Here is a 22,675-nt window from a genome sequence, read left to right as displayed (position 1 = left end):
GCAGAAAGACAAAAAGAGAAAAATAAAAATCACCCATCATCTCATCACACAGAACTAAAACAGCGTCCATCAAAACACCACACAGGAATAACCACTGTTTATGGATAAAAAGCACATTCTATTTCCTTCTAGGAAGCAGACCACGGACCATAAGAGAACTAACTGGTTTATTTGGAGAAAATTCGTTTGGCTTCTGAGCACAAATGGGTTGCATGTACACAGCACGCTCTAGTACTTCACTAAAGTGTGGGAATATCACCAAGAGGGAAGTGCCCGCAGTAGAGCCTAGCGAGACGCTCATCGGAGCATGAGGACATTGACCGAGGTGACCTCCCAGGCTCCTTCAAATCTAAAATCCAACTTCAAAGGAACAAAAGCCATGCCTGAAAGTCTTTTTTTGCCCACATCATTTAGTTGTCAGTGTAGGACATCAAAAGTGAAAACATCAACTGTTCTGTTTCCAGTCTAACACGTAAGGCACCGAGACACTGTCACTCGGTCCTAACCAGTGCAAAGCTGAACAAATTGAAAAATCAACAACTCTTCTCAGATCTACTGGAGGAGTAAGGTTCCAGGGCACACTGCTGCCCCCAAAATGAACGAGACATACAGGCAGCTACTGTGAACCACAACTCACTGGGCGGAAACCCCCCAGCAGCAGCCTCTGTGGGAACCAGGGCGGGGCCACGGTAACTGAAATTGCCAGAGTGCTGGAGTCTCAGAGTGGACGAGGCTGACTCCAAACTCCGGGCAGAGCCAGTCCTTAGGTGCCTCCCACACCTTTGTCAGTTTTGCTTCTAGGAGTTTGACCAGGTCCTCACAGTGAACACTGGGGAAAAAATTCTCTTATGCTTCTCTCAGGGGAAGGGGAAAAGGAACCATTTTGAAATAAACTAGAATACTCTGTTCTTAACAAGACCTGCTTTTAGGAGAAACTATTTTACCACAGCCTAAACTACTATAGTTTTATCAGATCCTACCTGACGTGGGGGTAGGAAAATACCCTACTCTAGCCTGTTTAGCTTCCCATGTGGGAGAAGGGAAATACCCAACCCAGCTCCTTCTAGCCTTCCATGTGGAAGAAGAAGAATACCCAACTCCAGCCCACTCCAGCCATCCTGTCCCACCTAAGTTGGGGGGGAGCCTTGAGTGACACCGACAAAGCTCATAGTTCAGAGGCACAGGTTCATGGAAAGACTGAGATCTAATCATAGGACTAGAGAATGTTTCCCCTCCCCCACACCCTCACCACCACTTTACTAAAGGCCTATTTACTGTAGTTTCTTTTACCCAGCACATCATGTCCAGCTAGCATGAAAAAGTTCAAAGCATTCTAAAAGGCAAGCACACAGCAGGGCAGGAATGTTGGAATTATCAGACCAGGAATTTATTTTTTATTTCCATTCATTTTTAAAGATTGTATTTATTTATTTTAGAGAGAGAAAGAGAGTGAGCAGAGGGGGTAGAGGGAGGGAGAGGGACAGGCAGACTCTGACCTGAGCACAGAGCCTGATGCGGGGCCCCATCTCACAATCCTGAGATCATGATCTAAGCTGAAACCAAGAGTCAGATACTCAACTGACTGAGCCACCCAGGAGCCCCTCAGTCCAGGAATTTAAAACAGCTGTGATTAATATACTCCGGGCTCTCATCAATAAAGTAGATAGCGTGTAAGAACAAACGGGCCATGGAAGCAGAGAGATGGAAATTCTAAGAATCAAAAGGGAATTCTAGAGATCAAAAACATTGTAACAGAAAACAAGAATGCCATGGCTGGTCCCACTGGTAGTATGACACAGGTGAGGAAATAATCTCTGAGTCTGAGGATAGGTCCATAGAAACTTCCAAAACAGAAGCAAAGAGAAAAAAAGACTGAAGAAAAGAAATAGACTATCTAAGAACTGCGGGACCATACAAGGTATAATGTGTATAATGTAAACACCAGACGAAGAAGACAGAGAGAGATAAGCAGAAGAAATATTTGAAGCAAAAGTGACTGTAAATATCCTCAAATTAATGTCAGACACCAAACCACAGATCCAGGAAGCGTGGAGAATACCAAGCAGGCTACATGACAAAAACAAAACACATTAACAAACTTCACCCAAGGCCTGTCATATACAAACTTCAGAAAATTAAAGATAAAGGAAAATAATGTTGAAGGAAGCCAGAAGGAAATGACACCTGACCTACACAGAAGCAAAGATAAGAACTGCGTCTGACTCATCCCCAGAAATGAGGCGAGCAAGAAGATAACAGAGTGAAATATTTAAACTATTGAGAAAACCCCCACCAACACAGAATTCTGTACCCTGTGAAATTATTCTTCAAAAGTGAGGGAGAAATAAAGACTTCCCGCAGAAAAAAAATGAGGAAATTCATTGACAGTAGACTTATCTTGCAAGAAATGTTAAAAGGGAGAGGAAAACTATCAGTCAGAAACTCAGATCTACATAAGGAAAGAAAGACTATTGGAGAAGGAATAAAAACTTTTATCTTCCTTATTCTTCCCTGATCTCATGAATAAGTTTCCCATAATAGCAACAATATATCCAATTATGTATGCTTCTATGTATATAGATACGTGTGCGCATGTGTAAGCAAAATGAATGACAGCACTGATACAAGGAGTGGGAGGGAGAAAGTACAATGATTTCGTTATTGTAATGTACTTGCATTCCCCATGGAGCATGAGAATGTTAGCCGAAAGTGGACTTGGATTTGTGGTAAATGTAGATTGCAAACTTGGGGCAACCACAGACACAAGTAAAAAAAAAAAAAAAAAAAAAAAGAGTGATATGCTAAAAAGAAAAAGGAGAGAAAATGGAAGCATATGAAATATTCCATGGAAAAAAAAGCAGAAAAAAGTGGAAAATAAAAAGAACAAAGAACAAGGGCATCAAACGGAAAACAGGAACAAAAATGGTAGTTATGAATCCAACTATATCAGTAATCACTTTAAATGTCGATGGTCTAAATACAGTTGAGCCTTGAGCAACACCAGCAGTTAGGGCTATTGGCCCCCTGCATTGCTGAAAATCCAAATATAACTTTTGACTCCCTCAAAACTACTCCCATTAACTACTAATAGCCTTCTGTTGACTGAAGTCTTACAGATAATATAAACAGTTGATGAAACATATTTAGTATGTAATATGTACTCTATACTATATTCTTTCAACAAAGCTAGAGAGAAGAAAATGTTAAGAAAATAAGAAAAACACATTTACAGTCTGCAAAAAAAAAAAAAAAATCCACATATAAGTGGACCGACACAGTTCAAACCTGTGTTGTTCAAGGGTCAACGGTATGCCAGTTAAAAGAGATTGTCAGAGTGGATCAAAAAGCAGGACTCAATTACATTTAATCTATAAGAAACATACTTTAAATATAAGACACCTATAGATTAAAGGCATGAAAGATATACTGTGCCAACACTAATAAAAAGGCGGCAGGAGTAGCTATATTAATATGGACAGAGCAGACTTCAGAGTAAGGAAAGTTATTAGGGATACCAAAGGGGTCAATTCTCAAAGAAGACATTAAATCTTTAATGTACATGCACCTGACAACAGAGTATCAAAATACGTGAGGCAAAAACAGAACTGCAAGGAGAAATAGATGAATCCATTGTTATGGTTAGAGACTTCAACACTCCTCTATCAGAAATGGACCAATCCAGAAGGCAGAAAATCAGTAAAGACATAGTTGAAGTCAACAGCACCATCAATCAACTGAATAAAATTGATTACTATATCTAGCAACTACTTCATCCAAGGACAGCAGAAGACACATACTTCTCAAGCTCACATGGAACATTTACCAAGACAGACCACATCCTGAGCCATAAAACACACCTTACCAAATTTAAAAGAATAAAACAAACAAACAAAACTAGTAAACTAAACAAACAAAAAACCATACAATGTCTGCTCTCAGACCACGGTGGAATTAAATCAGAAATCAAAAACAGAAAAATGGTTGGAAAATCCTCAAATGCTTGGAAATTAAATACTACACTGCTAAATAACACATGGGTAAAAGAAGAAATCCTAAAAGAAAATTTAAAATATTTTGAACTGATTGAAAATAAAAACACAACTTCTCATAATTAGCAGGATACAGCAAAACCATTCTTGAAAGACACAATCTACCAAAACTCACAAAAGAAACAGATAATGTCATTATTTATTAAAGCAATCAAGTCAATAATTAATAACTTTCCAAAACAAACAGCACCAGGCCCAGATGGGTTGATTGGTAAATTTTACCAAGCATTTAAATTAGAAATTATACCAATTCTCTATAGTATCTTCTAGAAAATGAAAACAGAAGGGACATTACAAGAAAAGACAACTACAGCCCAACATCTCTAATGAATATAAACGTAGAAATCCTCAACAACATACCAGCAAATTGAATCCAACATGCATAAAAAGAAATATAAACCATAAACAAGTAGAATTTATCTCAGGTATACAAAACTAGTTAAACATTTGAAAATCAATTAATGCAACCCTTTACATCAACAGGCTAAAGAAGAAAAATCACACAATCCTATAGATGCAGAAAATGCATTTGGCAAAAATCCAACACCCACTCATGATCAAATCTCTTAGCAACCAAAAAATACAGAAGAACTTCCTCAACTTAATAAAGAAATACACAATAAACCTACAACTAATATCATACTTGACTGATGAAAAACTAGAAGCTTTCTTGTTTTAAGTACAAGGCAAGGGTGTCTCCTCTCTCACTATCCCTTTTCAATACTGTATTACAAGTACTAGATATTGCAATAAGACAAGAAAAGGAGATAAAAGGAAATAAAACTGCCTTTATTCACAGATGACATGATTATCTATGTAGAAAACAAAGAACTGTCAAAAATCTTCTGAAACTAATAAGCAATTATAGCAAGGATGCAGGATACAAGGCTAATATACAAAACTCAATCATGTTCATATATGCCACCAATGATCAAGTGGAATTTGAAATTAAAAACATGACAATATTTATATTAGCACCTAAAAAACTGAAATACTTAGGTCTGAATCTAACAAAATATGTACAAAGTCTATATGAGTAAAACTATGAAACTGTGATGAAAGAAATAAAAAAAAAAAAAACTAAACAAATGGAGAGATATTCCATGTTCATGGGTAGGAAGTCTCAGTGTTGTTAGGATGTCAGCTGTTCTCAAGTCATTCTCAGTCAAAATCCCATAAAGTTATTTTGTGGATATTGATAAACTGAGTCTGAAGTTTGTATGGAGAGGCAAAGACCCAGAAGACCCAACACAATATTGAGAAGAGCAAAGTTGGAGGACTGAGACTACCTGACTTCAAGACTTACTCTTAAGGTATAATACTTAAGACAGTGTGTATTCATGAAAGAGTAGACAAACATATCACTGGAACAGAATAGAGAGCCAGATCCCCATAATTATACAACTGATCCTTGACAGAAGAGCAAAGGCAATAGAGCAAAAACAGTTTTTTTCAACAAACGGTGCTGGAACACCTAACATCCACACACACAAAAATGAATCTGAACACAGACCTCACACCCTTCACAAAAATTAATGGATCACAGACCTAAAAATAAAATTCAAAACTATGAAACTCCTAGAAGGTAGAAGAAAATCTAGGTGACCTTAAGTATGGTAATGACTTTTAAAATACAAACCCAGGGGCGCCTGGGTGGCTCAGTCGTTAAGCATCTGCCTTCAGCTCAGGGTATGATCCCAGAGTTCTGGGATCGAGCCCCACATCGGGCTCCTCCGCTATGAGCCTGCTTCTTCCTCTCCCACTCCCCCTGCTTGAGTTCCCTCTCTCGCTGGCTGTCTCTCTGTCATATAAATAAATAAAATCTTTCAAAAAAAATATAACCCAAAAGCATGATCGATGAAAAAAAGAATTGATATGCTGGATTTAATTAAAATTAAAGACTTCTGCTCTGTAAAAGACAGTATCAAGAAATAAGAAGATAAGCCACAGACTAGGAGTAAATATTTGCAAAAGACACATCTGATAAAGGACTGTTATCCAAAATACACAAAGAATTCTTAAAACTAAACAATAAAAAAATGAACCATCCATTCAAAATTGGGCAAAAGACCTGAGCAGAAACCTCACCAAAGATTACCAGATGGCATCCAAGCATAGGAGATGCTCAACATCATATGTCATGAGGGAAGTACAAATTAAAACAATGAAGATACCACTACAACTTCTAAGAATGGTCCAAATCCAAAACACTGACACCAAATGCTGGTGAAGGTATGTATGAAGCAACAGGAAGTCTCATTCATTGCTGGTGGGAATGCAAAATGGTACAGTCACTTTGGAAGACGGTAGTTGGGCAGTTTCTTCCAAAACTAAACATACTCTACCATACAATCTAGCCCTCATACTCCTGGTATTTACCCAAATGAGCTGAAAACTTACGTTCACATGAAAATCTGCACATGGATATTTACAGCAGTTCTATTCATAATCACTGAAACTTGGAAACAACCATGCTGACGATCAGGTTAATGGATAAACTGTGGTACACCCAGACAATGGAATCTTATTCAGCACTCAACAGAAATGGTCTATTGAACTATGAAGAGACACGGAGAAACCTTAAATGCATATTGCGAAGTGAAAGAAGCCAATCGGGAAAGCCTCCATATTGTATGATTCCAACCATATGATATCTGGGAAAGAAAAACTATGGAGACTGTAAAAGGCTCAGTAGTTGCCAGTGGTTGGGGGGGAGCAGCGGAGCACAGAGGATTTTTAGGGCAGTGAAATTATTCTGTGTGATATTATAATGGTGAATACAGGGTATTTATCATACGTTTGTCCAAACTCACAGAATGCACAACCTCAAGAGCAAACCATACCGTAAACTGATTAATAATGGGTCAGTGTAAGTCCACCGATTGTAATCAATGTACTGCTCTGGTGGGAGCTCAGCTGAGCTTCGGAGCTCAAAACGTCCATAGAACCAAAGATGTGGGTGCAGGGTAGGGGTGTGGATAGGAGGGGCCTTTCTCAGACAATATAAACATATAAGAAAGCTCCACCACAGCCTAGCCATGGCACTCACTTGATTCACTGAATTATTGCTAGTGATGCCTGGAAATCCCCAGGCCCATCATGTACTCCCAGCGCTCTGCTCTAAGTTCCCGGTCCCACTCCCCGTAGCAGCAGCTACCCTTTGACACTCAGCTCACCTTACCTACTCCTGCCCACCAGCCCCATGAATGCCTTCTTCTGCCTCTTCACAAGGTGACAGAAAGGACAAGAACAAAGCAACCAAATCAACAGGATTTCTTAGCAAGGGCAATGGAGCTATATAATTTGGGCTCTGGCGCCCTCTGCTGTTAAAATGCTAAACCTGTCTGTCCTAACAACAATTAGTGTGGGTCGATGGTCAGAAGGGAAATGGTCTTTGGGGACATCTTCACTTTTTACTTTTAAAACTCTGTTTTTTTCCTCAAATTTTGCTTTCTATTTGTAAAAACTCTGTTATTTCCCCGGGAGAGCCATACAGTTTTCTTATTATGTAAAAAAAAAAAATCCCAATGATGTGTCAGTTTAAATAGATGCCAGGACATAGTGAAAACTGAATGGGAAGAAATCAGAGAGGGAGACAAACCATGAGAGACTCTTAACTCTGGGAAACAAACTGAGGGTTGTGGAAAGGGAGGTGGGTGGGGAGGGGGGTAACTGGGTGATGTGACGGGCACTGGGTGTTATACACAACTGATGAATCACTGAACACTACATCTGAAATTAATGATGTACTATATATTGGCTAATTGAATTTAAATTAAAAAAAAAGATAGTGACTTTGAAAGTGCTTTGAAAAGTCTGGAAACATGAGAACAAAGCTGGCTGAGGAAGGTGAACTTGAGATAGTTCGGCAGCTCTAATGGGTCCCCTGGAGGCTGGGGGGTGACCCCCAGAGGCTGTAGACCAGTAAAAGAAAGTGGATGTGCTGCCTGGAACCAAAAAACCCTGAAGGTTCACTCACATTAATGGGGCCCAAACTAACCACCCAAACTGTCCTTCCCCACCTCTGCACCCCACCACTGCTGGTGAACACCAAGGCCAAGGGCCATTAGCCCTGGGCTGCCAATCCCGGCCCTTGAAGGCTTCCCTGTCCAGGCTGCCCTGAATGTTCATTTCCAGTGGTTTCACCCAGGTAATTCATGCTGGGAAGAAATGGCCCAGGCTAGCTGGGGCTCTTTTAAAAGGAGAATCATGATTCTACTCGCACCCAGTTACTCATGTTTGTGGAGCTCCTACTCCGTTCTGGGTAGCACTGCAGATACGACCTACTTTCCCATCATCCATTCTACCAGCCTTTGGAGAGATTTTATTGCCATGTCTGCGCCCTTTTAGCAAAGACTGAGGATTGCGCTGAGGTGGGTCAGGCTGTTGGGAATTTTTTCCAATCGAGCAGATGACCTTCTGAGAACAATGACAAAGCCACGCCGAAGGAGAGAGGCAGGCCTGCGTGTCCGGCGAGGGCGATTTGGCCCTTGAGCGTAAGCCAGGGCACTGGTTTGATTTCACGACAGGTTCCAGTGGGCCAAGCCATGCTGGGAGACAGAGGACAAACAAGTGTCAACAGGAAGCTCTGTAACTGGGTAATACAAGTTGGCAAGGGCAGGAGTGACAGGCTGTAGAGTCCCAGGCAGAAGAGGAAGAAGGGACGGTAGAGGGGAACTGCCTGGGGGTCGCGGTGGGTACCAAATGTCACCAGAGATCTGGACGTCCTGATTACACTGGAACCATCACTCAAAGCTTTCCAGAGACTGGCCAACTGTCTGCTGCTGAGCATTCTTTGGATGAAAACTCTGACAAAACCCTCCACCAGCCTTGGGAGCATGGCCCCAGGCACTGCCAGGTGTTCCTGCAAAGGAATCCAAGTCAACCAAGCAGACTCCTGTGGCGTTCAGTGCTTAGCACCGAACTGCTTCTCCTTCCATGCCCTCCACTTACAACTGGTTGCCTACCTGAAATGTCTTCCTTTTTGCCCTCCTTCCTGTTTACGTCCTTCTCCTCCCTCACGGTGTAGCTGAAGCCCCTTCTCTCCCAAAGCCTGGCCTGCCCACCTGAGTCCTGAGGGCCTCTCTTATCCAGGAATTGCTCAGACTTATTTCTGATTGGCTGCTTGACTTACTGGCTATTATTTAACTTGTTCGTGTTTACCACCCAAGTGGAAGTTTCTAAACGTTGAGGTAATGCTCTATCTCCAAGCCCTCCATGCCTTGCACAAAGCAGGGTGCCAAGCTTGTAAATGAATACTAACTCTGAGGAGAGTAGCAGAATGAGTAGGAGCATGATGGCACCTCTGAGACCAGACCCCAGTAGGGAAAAGGTGTCTGAAATCCTAAACTCCCTATGCAAGCATTTTCCAATCATGTAAAATCCAGTGCCAAGGCAAAAGAAGGGAAAGCAGTCAATTAACGTGACTTTATTTAAAAACAAACAAACGAAAGTCCCCTTATGTAATTACCTCCTTCTGTGATTCAACCACAGAAAGACCAAGGCTTAAAGTTATTGAAGGACTTCTGGGGTCTTTGTTCCATAACTATTCATACATAAGCAGGAAGATGCATGTGTAAGGGTATTTGCAGCTGCATAAAATAGTGAGGACGCAGAAACAAGTAAGCGTCCCTCAAAAGGGCAATGTTTAAATAATGGAATATTCACAATTGGAATATTAAGCAGCCATTACAAAGAATAAAGCAGACTTATACATACTGACGTGGAAACACTCTAAGACGTATTGGCAGAAAAGCGAATTACATAATGATGCATGGAGGATTTAATTAACAAATATTTATTGAGAGTCAATGTGTCAGGCACTGTTGTAGATGCTGGGGAAACAGCAAAATGGATGGGAAAAAAAACTCTCTGCCTTATATTCTGAAGGGTGGAGAGAAATAAATTACTTATATAGATGTAATTTACAATATTAGAAGGTGATAAGTGTAATAAAGAAAAAGAAAGCAAAGGTGACAGAAGAGATGAGAGCTTCAGTTTTTAAAAGGGTCGTCAGAGTAGCCCTCCCCCAGAAGGGGACTGAGTGAGTGTGTGTGTGTGTGTGTGTGTGTAGGGGTGCATGGGTGTGTGGGGCGAGGGGAGCATGGATAGCTTCTGAGATGGCTCCCAGTGATCTCCATCTCCTGGCATCCATGGCCTTATGTCATTCCTTCCCACTGAGTGTGTGCCAGATGTAGTCATCTGTTCTCATGAACAGAAAATGTCAAAAGTGATGGGATGCCATTTTTGACATTAGGCTACAAAAGACCGTGGCTTCTGCTCTGGGCATCCTCACTCACTTCTTGCTTGCTTGCTCTGAAGGAAGCCAGCTGCCATATTGTGAGGTGCCCGATGCAGATGCCCATGTGGCAAAGACCAGATGTATCGCCTGGCCAACAGCCAAAAGGGACCTGGGGCTCCAACAGCCACATGAGCAAGATTGGAAGGGATCCTATTCCAGTCAGGCCTTCAGACGAGACCAGAGCCCCAGCTGTCAGCCTGCTGACAAGGTCAGGAGAGACCCCAAGTCAGAAGCACTCAGCTGGGCTGCATCTAGATAGAAACTCATACAGCACTGGTTATTTTAAGCCACTAGATCTTGGAATAATTTGTTATGCAGCAATAGATCCCTAACCCAGAGTAAGTGAGTGAGCGAATGAGCAAGTGACTGAGTTCAGGGACCCATGAGGCAAACATACACAAGACAGCTATGCAAGGACCCTGAGAATTAAGTCTACAGATGGAAGTCGAAAGAGAACAAAAAGAAGGACTTTAGTGTCTTTCATATGTAGATATTTAGGTCTTGCTAGAATCCTTTAGGATGAGAATTATTTACATATTATTTGTGTTCTTTTTTTTTTCATTCTAAAAATACAAACAAAACTTGAAGTTATGACAAGGAGCCTAGCTGTTAGGAAAATAATAAAGGACTAACATTTTCAGAAATGATGAGAATAAAAATCCTTTTTTGTGTGTTTAAGGTTTTTTAAATATCCAAAACACTTTAAAAAAGAGAGAGAGAGAGGAGGAAGGGAGGGAGGGAGGGAGGGAGGGAGGGAAAGGGAGGGCAGGAGAGAAAGGAGAGGAGAGGAAAGGAAAGAGGAAGGGAGGAAGAAGGGAGGAAAGGAGGAGGAAGGGAGGGAGGAAAAGAGGAAGGAGTGAGGGAGGAGGAAGAGGAGGGAGGAAGGAAGAGAGGAGAGAGGAAGGAGAGAGGAAGAAGTCAGGAAAGTAGGAAGGGAGGAAGGAAAGAGGGAGGTGGGAAGGAGGAGGAGAGGAAAGGAAAGGAAAGGAAAGGAGGGGAGGGAGGAAGGAAGGGAAGGAGGGAGGAAGGGAGAAAGAGAAGGAAGAAGGGAAGCATGGAAAAAGGAGGAAGGGAGGGAGGGAGGAGGAAGAAGGCAGGAAGGGAGGGAGGGAGGGAAAGTGGGAGAGAAGACTGCCTTTCTCTTGTCTTTCTGACCTCCCACAGCCACTGCAAGAAGTATGCAGCTAAGATCACTCAGTTCATTATTTTCATTACAGTTCTCAAAGACAGGAGGTTAGAAGAAAGCCCAGGGTCACCCAGCCAGAATGACTTCTCTACCACTGCCCAGCCAGGCAATAATGCAACCAGGACCAGATAAGCTACCCAGACTCTTACCCTGTGATCTCGATGGGCCACAACTCCCTAAGTCATTGGTCCTCAAACGAAATGACCCCTTCCTCATCCCCTCTTGGAGAGCAAGTGACACTGTGGCCCCTTAGACCGTGAAAGCAGCCTTGGGTCCTAGCAGTTACTGAGATGGGCTCTCAAAGAAAGGCAGGGGACTGGGAAGGGGATTCTTCAGGAACCTCTGGGCCAGATCTTTCTCCAGTGTACCTTCACCCCTGCCTGGGAACAGAGCTGCAATCCGAGCAGACAGGCAGGCGCAGGGGGCCCACCTCACACGGGACAAGAAAAAGCAGGGCTTCCGCAGCTCCCCACAGGGCACACTGTGAGCTGTGTAGAGAGCTCTGGCTTTCTGCTAACTTGCCCCTCGGTACTGAGGACTTCAGGGAAGCTGGGCTGGAGATGTGAGTGTGGGATTGTGGGTGGAAGAGAAATGGGAGGTGGGCTACAAAGCAAGTGAGAACCGCTCACCTTCTTTAGAGAAGAAAACAAAAATCATAAGGTCTCGGGTGTCTTTCCCCCAGGGGGAGACTCCATGTGTCAATGGAAAAATAAAACACAGGTGCAAAAGGGCTAGAGAGGTTCACAGTGCAGGTGAGGTCAGTTTGGGGAAGCGGCGAGGTTAAAATAAAGTGAAGAACAGAAAGGATTCAAATGCTTCAGGGGCTTAGTGACGGATGCTGGTACCTGAAGGTTTGAAGCCAGTCTCTGGTCTAACAGTGGTTGGGGTGCTCAGGCAGACCCACGAATGAGTCTGGAGAGAGACTCAGATTCTACAAGCACTTGAATCCCCCCCAAAAAAGACAGGAATGATATATTTTGTCTGTTCACTTAGTGCCAGAGTTCTACCCTTGATGAAGGAGCTCGGTGATGCAACGATGGTCTGTGAGCATCCTCCTAGGGCCTGGTAACTCCGGGCTGTGGGCAGGAAGGTGGCAGCCCAGAGGACACAGGTGGGTCCCCACAGGTCCCCGGCTGAATGCCCCTGTGCACACAGTCCAGTCTCTGCAGCTCTCCATCCCCCTCCAGTACAACAGGGTGATTATGTACCTTCTACCCGGCCCACAGAGGGACAGTGCTCAGGAGGGTACATGCACAACCTTCAAACCCAGAAGGCTCAGGCAAGCTAAGGCCAAAGGGGGAGTGACCAAGACAGTCTCATGGATCCTTTCCTGTAGACCCAAGCTCTGAAGAAAACTGTTCCACTGACCATATGTGACTCTATTCCCAGGAGTGGGTTGGGCAGCAAAGCTGAAGCCATGGACCAAGGGACAGGGACCCCAGCCTAGGGGAACAAGGCAGCATGACCCCACAAATGTGGGAACCTGACAGAAGGTTCTAGAGTGGGAGAGGGCGTGGAGCACAGATCAGAGTCGGGGGGGGGGGGGGGAGTTGCACTAGCTTCACAAGAACATGATGCTTCAGGACCCTGGGCAGCTCTCTAATTCTTGGGTTCTGTTCCTTAGCAATCAGAGCAGCAGAAGCAGACTCAGACCCAGGCAAGAGGGGCCCCTGTTGGCCTCTTCTGATATCCGCCTCTCCACAGGGTACAGGGGCTGCAGGGGCAAAAAGACTTGAGGTTGAGAAGGGATCAAAAGAGAGAAGTAAACGTGGCGGATCTGGGGCAGGGGAAGCATTCTGCAGGATGAGAGTGGATTCCTGTCATCATATTGCTGTCCAAACCCACTGAATGTCCAAAGCCAAGAGTAAACCCCAGTGTACACTAGGCACACTGGGTGATGATATATCAATGTAGATTCAGCAACTGTAACAAACGTACCGCTCGGTGGGGGGCATGCCGATGGTGCGGAGGCTGTGTGCACGTGGGGATGGGCAGTAGATGGGAAACGTCTGCACATTTCTCTCATTTTTGCTGTAGGACTTAAAGCTGCTCTAAAAAAACAGTCTGTTAATTGAGGGGTGGGGAGGAGGTAGCAGGGGCAGGAAAGGAGCAAGGGCAAGTGAGCACATCATGGTAACAGAGGAACAGGAGAGGGAGATCTGCGAACCTGTGCTGGCGACCCTGCGTTCTAAACAGCCTTGGCCTCACAGTCTGTGTGGCCTGCCTCCCTCCCGCTGCCCTGGGCTCCTGGGAACAGGTAGCCTCATTCTTCCTTGCCTTTGCTTGAGCAGACATGAGTGTTGCCTGCCAAAACAGCTGAATATACATCCCTGGGCCCTGCCTTCTTCCAGGGTCATCCAGGGACCCCACGGCCCTGGCAGCAACATCCGGGCGTCTGCGCTGCTTTCTTAAAATGTCAATATTCATGAGAGGACAGTATCTTCATTTAGATTCCCTAGATAGATCAATCATTAATATAGTTACTGAAAACCAGACATGGCCTCATCAGGGTCCCATTCAAAGCGGGCTCTGTGCTTCCCGGCAGCCCCACTCAACCTTCCCCTAATGCATCGCTCCTCCATTAACAACACTCGAGAGTCCTGCTCCACTTATTTCCTCCTCTCCCATTGTTTTAATGTCGCCAAGCATCCAAAAGGATTTTGGGTGGGCCCTGCTTCTTCTTGTCAGGGTCCTGCACCAGAACACGGACAGGGAGGTCTGAACGTCTGGGCAGCTTGCCCAGGATGGCAGATGTGTCCCCAGCTGACACCTCCTCCTGCCCCACGTCAGGGTGCCCTCAGCTCCCCGCACAGCCACTTCCAACCTTCACCCCCCTCTCACGCCGTCCACACCCACTTCTTACCTCAACTCCGAAAGAGATCTCCCAGTTCAGAAGACCAGGGAACTCTCCTTGCAATGCCCTCAACAGATTGAGAACTTAAAGGATCCTCTTGTCCCCTCACCTCCTGTCCCTGACCCAGGGAACGTATCCACATCCAGGCCTGGTCCTGGGGCTTTCCCTCCGGCTGCGAGGAGGAGGGGTATCCATCTTTCTCCCCCAGGCCCACCCCTCTCCCTCCTGGCTCACTAATCTCTCTCTCTCATCGTAGAAAACATTGAGAGAATACTTCATCTTCCCTTCTGGCTTCAGCCTCCACAGCCAGCTTCCATCCCACCAAGACCACTCCTGTCGAGGTCGCTAGTCACCTCCTAAGAGTTAAATCCAACCCCATGTTCCACTTCTTGCCTTCAATGACCTCTTGGAATCATCTGGCACCACTTATCACTTCCTTTAAACATTTTTTCAAATACTCTCTACTCATTTGGCTTCCATGATGCCATCCCTCAAGACTCTTTCTCCGCCTCTGAGGTCCTCCCACTGCCTGTGCAGGCTCGTCCTTGGAAGCCGGTCACCTTCCTCCCCCAAACCCCACGGTGCTACCTTCTCTCCTCACACTCAAGGCACTTCCAGGGAGGACATCGACTTTACAGCTTCAACTACTACCTACTATACCTTTAACTACCACATGGACAAATCCCGAGTCTGAATGCTCAGTGTAGACCTCCCCCCGAGCTTCAGTGAGAACGCGCAATAGCCGGACAGCTCCGTGGAGATTTCACCCGGGCACCTCGGGGCTGGCATGGCCCTAACTCAGCTCTACCACCTTTGCCTCCAACCTGCACTCCCTCTCGAAACTCCTCTCTCAGTGGATGGTGTCACCGTCCCCCCAGGTGGATCTGGTCACACATCCAATAAACTACTCCTCAATGTCTCTTTACTCTCCCTCTTTATTCCCTCTGCAGCTACAAACTTTATTTCTAATCGTCGTAATTTTGCACTGGGATCCCTTCAATGACCAATCTGTTCGTGGCCTCAGTATTTCTTTCTATACTTGACCTCTCTAATTTTTCCATAATAGGAATTTATTAATCATATATTCAGTACAAAGCCATGAGATATTCTGCCCCAACAGTTCGCGGACGTCCAACTCTGCGGGCCAGCTGGACCAGCTCATGGAACCAAGCACCCCATTCAGGGCTCCAGAGCATGTCCCCGCCTTCCCATATGATCAAGTGCTGTTACCCGTCTCATTTGAGCAGAAGACAATTCATGAGCAGGACAGCAGGAAACAGGAAGGAACTTCAGACTCAAGAGTCAAGGTTCAAACATTATTTCTGCTACTAAGCGCTGTGACACGAACAAGTCTCTTAGGTGTCTGAGCCTCAGGGTCATGGGCATAACATCATCTCCATAACAGGTCTGTGCAGGCTCAGTAAGATACCATCTGTGAGAGCGTCCTAGCACGGCTCCTTCCCAGAGTCAGCCCGGAAGCACAGATTGTGACAGAAGGATATCCATTACTTATTTCAGGGCCTCATTCCAGGATTATGCCTTCCCTTCTGCTCCAGTGTACCTTTCCCTTAAATTATTTCTCCATTTTTATAGACTCAATTTGTCCCCCCTCCTCCAGCTTGCTCATGGTCTTAAAGAGAGAGGAAGCACACCTTCCTCTTGGCATTCCCTCTACAGAGTTTCCCTGGCCACTCTCTGCACAGAGATTGCTGAACAAATCCACTCCCATTAACCAGAGCTTAACAAGGGCTCGGGCTCCGTCCTCCGGCCAAACCCAGAACTTACTTGGGAGGCTCTGGGAACAAAGAGTTTTCAAAAAAGAGGAGATGGAAGGGTCACGGGAGTATGGGGGCACGAGTGCAGGGCCCAGAGCGCCTTACCTTTGCACTGCAACCCCTGCCGTAAGAGGCCCCAGAGCAAGGACCCACAGTGGTCGCAGAAGGTGGGGACCTTGTAGTTGTGGATACCGAACTTGTGGGGCATGTTGACGCTGAACCGCTGCGAGCCCACCTGCAGGGACAGCAAAACAAAGGGTCACTGCCAAGCTCGTTCACACCGTGGCCTGCTTACTGCTGGCGCTCCTACAGGCTGGCTTTCTCAGAAGGCCTGGCCACTGAAGGGGGCAGGCTGGAGCTTGGCTCTGAAAGCTGCCCTGAGAAACCAGGTGCAAAGAACCTTCCAGGGCCTTTGCTCCGGATGTCCTTAGCTCATTCTCCACCTCTCTGTTGGACCTTGAGAGGTCAGGTCTGCTCCCTGGTGCGGTCCCTCCAGGACTGCAGGCTTCCAGCTCTCATAGCACACGACACTCGATTTGCACCTCACATTTTGGCTGTTCATGAGATGTCACCACGTGTTCTCAACACTGCTTTGTGCCTGGAGGCCGCACTGAGGCTTTCTTTGGGCAGCTTGATGGCGGATGGATTCTCTAAATGCCCTGAAGACCCAGCACAGCTGTGCAAACGGCAGGTCATCAGTTCGCACAGGCGAGAACTGCGGTGAAGACTGCTAATCCAGAGGGGGGAGCACTGAGGGCATGAAGGCATGGGTACTGCCCGCAGGCCAGGCCCCACCATCGCAGTTAAACCTCACCAGCACCCGGCAGGGCAGGTGCCCTTGCGGGCCGGAGTTGACAGCTGGGGAAATTAAGACGCAAAGAGATTAAGAAGCACGCCTGTAAGCTGGTAAGCAGCAGAGTCAGAATTTGAAGCCCACGAGCGTGAATTCAGAGCCAGGCCTTTTAACCAGCGTGCTGCCTCTTAGGGATTATTTAAAAGGAGTAAAGAGAAGGCAGTAAGGTGGATGGGGAAGGACCAGGGAGCGGGGGCAAGGGGGGCAGTCCGGGTATTCTGATCTGCAAGCCTGGGTCTGCCACCAACCACCTGTGCGGTCTTGGAAGTTTCCTCACTTCTTGGGGCTTCGAATTCCTGATCTGGCAAACAAAGATGGCAGCCCCATCCCACCTAACGTCACAGGGCTGTGGGGAAGATGAGACACATGGAAGCAAGGGGTCGTTGGCATGGTCCACCTTCCTGGGCTCTCCTCCTCTATGTCCGCTTGCTCACCCTGAAGGGTGTGGATCACCGTAGCCCCTATTTCCCTCAATTACTGAAGACATGGAGGACCCACACCGCGAACAGACTTGGGGGTCCCAGGACGAGCCTCACAGGGATGTGGGTGCCAGACAAAGGTGAAGAGGTGGGGGAGTGTCCAGGAACTCTGAGGAGGGCGGGGAGCAGGGAGAGCTGTGTGACCCTCAGCTGGGAGCACCAAGGGCTCTAAGGTATGGGAGAATGGGGGGAGGGTGACAGGGCACACACAAGAGCCACAGAAGCCGAGGCTGTAAAAACAAGCACAGGGGCCGTGTGCTCGCAGGCACACACGTGCACACACCACTCTGTCACGAAGCCGACAGGGGCTCACTCGCCCAGGGAGACCAGTGCAGAGGTCACGGGAAGGAAGAAAACAGCAAAAAGACAGAACTGGAAGGTTAAGAAGAGAAGGAAGGAAGGTGACACGGAGGACAGCCTTCCGGGGTCACCACACTTGGAAGCGCGGGGAGAGACGTGTCCTCGGCACTAACACACCGGCACAAAGCAGGGAGAGAACATCAGCTGGGTGTTTGTGGCGCAAAAGCTCCAGAGCATCTTATAACAGGAAGACATTAGACACCTGGTGCTTAGAGCTCTGTGTATTTGGGGTGTGCGTGCGTGTGTGCACATGCAGGCAGTTACAGGAAGAAAGCATGCCCCCCAGCAGTGCTGGACCCCACAGAGGGCTCGTTCGTCACCCCCCCGAGGGTACACCAATGCTCTGGGAGCCTGGCCCTGCAAGCCCAGGGATAGGCAATTACTCCACAAGGCGGAGAAACCGACAGCCCCTGTTCCCTAACCCTTGGCAATTTCTCTCCCTAGGGACACATGCCACGTTTGGGCACACACCTCACTGGGAACTTCTATTCGCTGCCAACAGGCCAGGAAAGACGATCAGAAAGCAGTTGGTCACAGACTCAGCTGTTAGGGGTATTTCCCACCTCAACCCTCTAACCTGCGGAGCACAGACTCGTTTGGGACTTTTCCCTCCAAGGAGATAAACGGCAGAGCTTTAGAAACCTGTAAGGGCTCCTAGTGGAAGAAACCTGTGAGATTCTAGAAGGAAGGAATCCTGTGTTGCTCTTTGTTTCCATGGGACGTGGCAGTATCTGGCACAGAGGAACGGCTCAGAGATTGTCCACAGGACGGAATGGAGACAGATAGCAAGCCAGCCACCTGCCCTTCCTTCATTTGTCTAAGTAACAAGCGTAACAATGTACTTGGGTTCTGGACCCTGGCACAGGAGGCAGGAGGCCCGGGTGGTGAGCCCCTGCAGTTTCCACAAGGACAGCAAAACCCCTGCAAACAACTTTGGTGCCCTGGGCTGCCTGCCCCTCAGAGACACGGAAGGTTCCATCCAGGCCATGTCCCTCAGTGCTTTCCAGAGACTGTGTGAAAGCGAAAGGAGATAAAGATAAGAAATACTTCAGATGCCAAGATGCCACCTGGGTGAATTATTTTTAAGTAGCAGAGGCCCTGTAAGTTTCTCCTTTTGGAAGCCAAACTATAAATTCACCTGATTATAAACCCACCTAGCGTCTCTCTGACCCCCAATTCTAATGCCCTATAATTATACAGTACTTATCTATTTCACCAAGAATTAAAAGCAGGCTTTGAAATCCACCACTGTGAACACAGATAACACCCACCCTCACACTCACACTCTCCTCCCAATCACACAGTTAGGAGAAACCCACCCTCACTGGTGAATTGTCTCACTTCCTTACCCCTAGCGACTTCCCTAAGAGTCAATCCGATACTAGGTTGAAAGAATAAGAGACAATGAAATCCAGTGGTCAAGGGCTCAGACTATGGAACCTGGGTGTGAACGTGGTTCTTTCACTAGCTGTGTGATCTGGGGCAAGCTAACGTGACCTCTCTGTGCTTCCACTCTCTCGGCTGCAAAATGAAGATGATAATCGCATAGCTCTCGTTAAGGCCGTTTTGAGATTAAATACTGTATGATGAAGTACTTAAATCAGCACACGGTAAGTACCCCATGAATGTCGGCTGGTATTATTGCATGGTTATTCCCGCCTCCTAAGGGCGTCTTGGGTTTGCTAATCCCTCTCCGTTCCCCCATCGCCTCATAAAGACACGGTTCCTGCTTGTGTGTGGTGTCCCTCTCCCTGTTTATGAGTGGTGTGGAGCCAGTGACATGTCACTTAGCGACATCACTGTTCCAATGAGATAATGACATAAAGCAATTCACATCTTCCTCAAGGGCTTTAGCTCTGGGATCGTATGGCCCTTGGCCTAATAGCCACAGACATGACACTGACTCTGAACCACAGTTGTTCCGCAGACTGCGCTGCCCGCTGGAAGGCTGGGGACAACTCCCTTAACTTGGATCAACACAACGGAGAAAGCAAGGGGCTCTCAGAGAGATAAGGAGTTTCTCAGGAACCACGGAGGAGGCAGGGGAGGGTGCGAGTGGCAGTGAAGAAAGCCCCGAATTTCAATGTTATAAATATTTACCTCATCGGGAGTTTCTTGTTTCTTTAATCCAGCACACTTCGTAATTATGAGCTCATGGCATCGCTTGTGGACCACGCAGGTGCAAACTGCAAACGGCAAAAACCGGAAGGCTGAGCGACAAGTGGGGGTAGGAAGCTTCCACCCCAAGATTCAGGTCTCAGCGGAGGGATGCCGGGAGCCACGCCCCTCCTGTCCCCAAGTCTTAAAGAAATACCCTGGCTGAGGCCTGGCCTGCTTCGTCATTTCAGAGCGCTGTGCCATCAGAGCCATTAGGGTTTCCTAAATGCTCTGGAGAAGAGCGCACCACTTACACCAGAGGGCATCAGCAGTTTTCTCTAGTTCCAGAAGGACCGATCAATTTCTCTGCTTCTAGACGCCAAGGTCAGGGAGCAGTTTCCCTTCTGTGAAGCGGGTCTATTAAAGGCACCGCCTCAGTCCTGTGCCCCAGCCCACATCGTGTCAGGGCTGGTGGGCCTGACGGCGAGCACTGCAGCAGGAGACTACGGCAAAGGAGTTCTCAAACATTTTTGTTTCATTTCACTGTGGCCTGCAGCCCTGTCTCCAGTGTCCCCGGGGCAGTGTGGGCAGTGGTGGCGGGAGAGATAAGCGACAATTTGCACACATGCTACCTCAAGGACATAGCAATGTCCGACAGAACCTACTCAGTTCCCCAGGGGTGAGCCCCCACTTAACCAGTGGCTGGGTGAGGAGATGGAATGGTCTCCCAGCTCTAACCACAGAGAAACCTGGACCACAGCACACATCCACCCTCCAATCCTGGACAACCTGACCTTGCATTTTAGCCAAAGAACTGAAAACAAACAAACTGCAATAATTTCAACTGAGTCTTAAATGTTGAAGAGCTAATGATTCCACAGTAGAGACAAAAAAAAAAAAAAAAAAAAAAAAAAAAAGGAAGAGAGAGAGAATCAGCAAGGACCACTGAGTGATAGGAGTGAACCGGGCAGGTGAGGGAACTTCTTCGGGGAGCGAGAGAGGGAGGGGGCTGACAGGATACATGGAGCCCGGCTCAGTGCAGAGCGGGGCCTTCGAAGGGTCTCGAATGGTTGCATCTCACTGGGAAAGGTGCAGAGACCCCCGGGACAGCTGGAGACAGGTACACACAAGGTACTCTCATACCTTTACCCCCATATATGGATACAGGAGCCATGTCCAGGCAGGGACAAAGAAAAGCAGGGTCTTGCTTCTCAGAGAGGGAACAGGAGCGTGCAAATCATACAGAGCCTGTAAATGTCATCAAACCCGGCACACACTTCCTAGGAGTGTCGCTGATCTGGATGGACCTGTGGACCCCCAAGCATTTAGTTCATACAATGCCTCTTACCTTGACATTGGTATCCTTGTTTTCCTATGACACCCCTGAAAAGAAGAATACAACCTTTTAATACATTTTAGGTCAAAAACCACACAAAGCCACCCCATTCTGGCTATCAGCCATGATGCACCGAGTAGACTGGAATCCAGCTAGCAGTGGGATTTCACTTCCACTTGCAGAGTGCCTTAAAGTGACTTCTTCAGGGTGCCTGGGTGGCTTAGTCGGTTAAGCGTCTGCCTTCGGCTCAGGTCGTGATCCTGCGGTCCTGGGATCAAGCCCCACATCAGGCTCCTTGCTCAGCCAAGAGTCTGCTTCTCCCTCTCCCTCTGCCCCATCCCCTGCTTGTGCACGTGCACATGTTTGCTCTCTCTCTCTCAAGTAAATCAATAAAATCTTAAAAAATGACTCCTTCAGAGGCATCAGAGGGTAGACCCAGTGCTCAGAATGGGTACAAGCTCTGGTTAGTGTCAGGGCTTGGTTTCCTAGACAAACAGCTATTCCACTGCGGCCACTAGAGTTCTGGAAAGCCACAGAGACTCTGCTCGCTCAAGGCAGGTCTTGATTAGTCGAACGTGCCCTTCCTTGGGGGCCATCATGCAGGAGGGCTACAGCTACAGGCACATTCTGCAGGCATTCCAGAAGCAGTCGAGGGTTCTAGGTCAGTCTGTGGCCAGGACTAGGGGTTCAATGTACTGTTTGGTTAAGGCCAATGTTAGAGGTTCCTTCCATGACAGGTGTAAGCTCCCCTAGGGCAGGATTAGGGTTGGCAGGGACACAGAACAATCCAACCAACCTGGCCGGGGCCCTGTCCTTAGCATCACCAGTAAATGGCCAGGGGGCAATCTGCAATTTCCAGCCCAGCAGGAGCAGCCAGATGTCACTCAGGGACCGCGCCTCAGGAAGCCTAGAACCCAGTGATGTTTGCCATGGGCTGAGAGGAGACCCGAATCCATAAATCTCAGCCTTCACACCCTACTGCCACCAAACACACAACTCACGACCGAAATACAGAAAATGGAGGTTAGAGTGTAGAAGCAGCCCCGGGGCTGAGATATGTCTGTGGTGGGAGTGGGGCATTATTTCTGCTTCAGTCAGGTTGAGGGCGCTCTGAGCGGCATCGCCTCAGATGGCCATGCCAACGTCACTGACTAGCTTTAGAAACTGCGAGGACAAGACAAGCCACTCCTGGACACCTTGGGAATTCAAACCCTAATTCAAATGTTCCCTGGCTTGGTTCGTGCTGCACATTGGCCTCACTCATTCTCCCCCACAGGATCCAAGTGTGTGGGCAAAGTTCAAGAGCTCAGGGGCGCCTGGGTGGCACAGCGGTTAAGCGTCTGCCTTCGGCTCAGGGCGTGATCCCGGCGTTCTGGGATCGAGCC

At 47.1% G+C, this 22,675-nt stretch overlaps 1 protein-coding gene across 1 annotated transcript in view; it reads right to left on the bottom strand.

The window, feature by feature from the left end:
* PRKCE (protein kinase C epsilon) overlaps positions 1-22,675 on the bottom strand; it is a 482,751-nt gene that overhangs the window by 155,665 nt on the left and 304,411 nt on the right. The window contains exons 4-6 of the mRNA XM_026486666.4: positions 21,303-21,337; positions 19,958-20,043; positions 16,271-16,400 (exon numbers count right to left, since the gene is read on the bottom strand). Of these exons, the coding sequence (XP_026342451.1) occupies positions 16,271-16,400; positions 19,958-20,043; positions 21,303-21,337 (251 nt within the window). The remainder of the gene's footprint in view (positions 1-16,270; positions 16,401-19,957; positions 20,044-21,302; positions 21,338-22,675) is intronic.

Source organism: Ursus arctos, unplaced genomic scaffold (assembly GCF_023065955.2).
Source record: "Ursus arctos isolate Adak ecotype North America unplaced genomic scaffold, UrsArc2.0 scaffold_8, whole genome shotgun sequence".
Classification (NCBI taxonomy): Eukaryota; Metazoa; Chordata; class Mammalia; order Carnivora; family Ursidae; genus Ursus; species Ursus arctos.
Note: the sequence above shows the minus strand (reverse complement) of the source record. Positions and strands in the feature narration are given on the sequence as shown.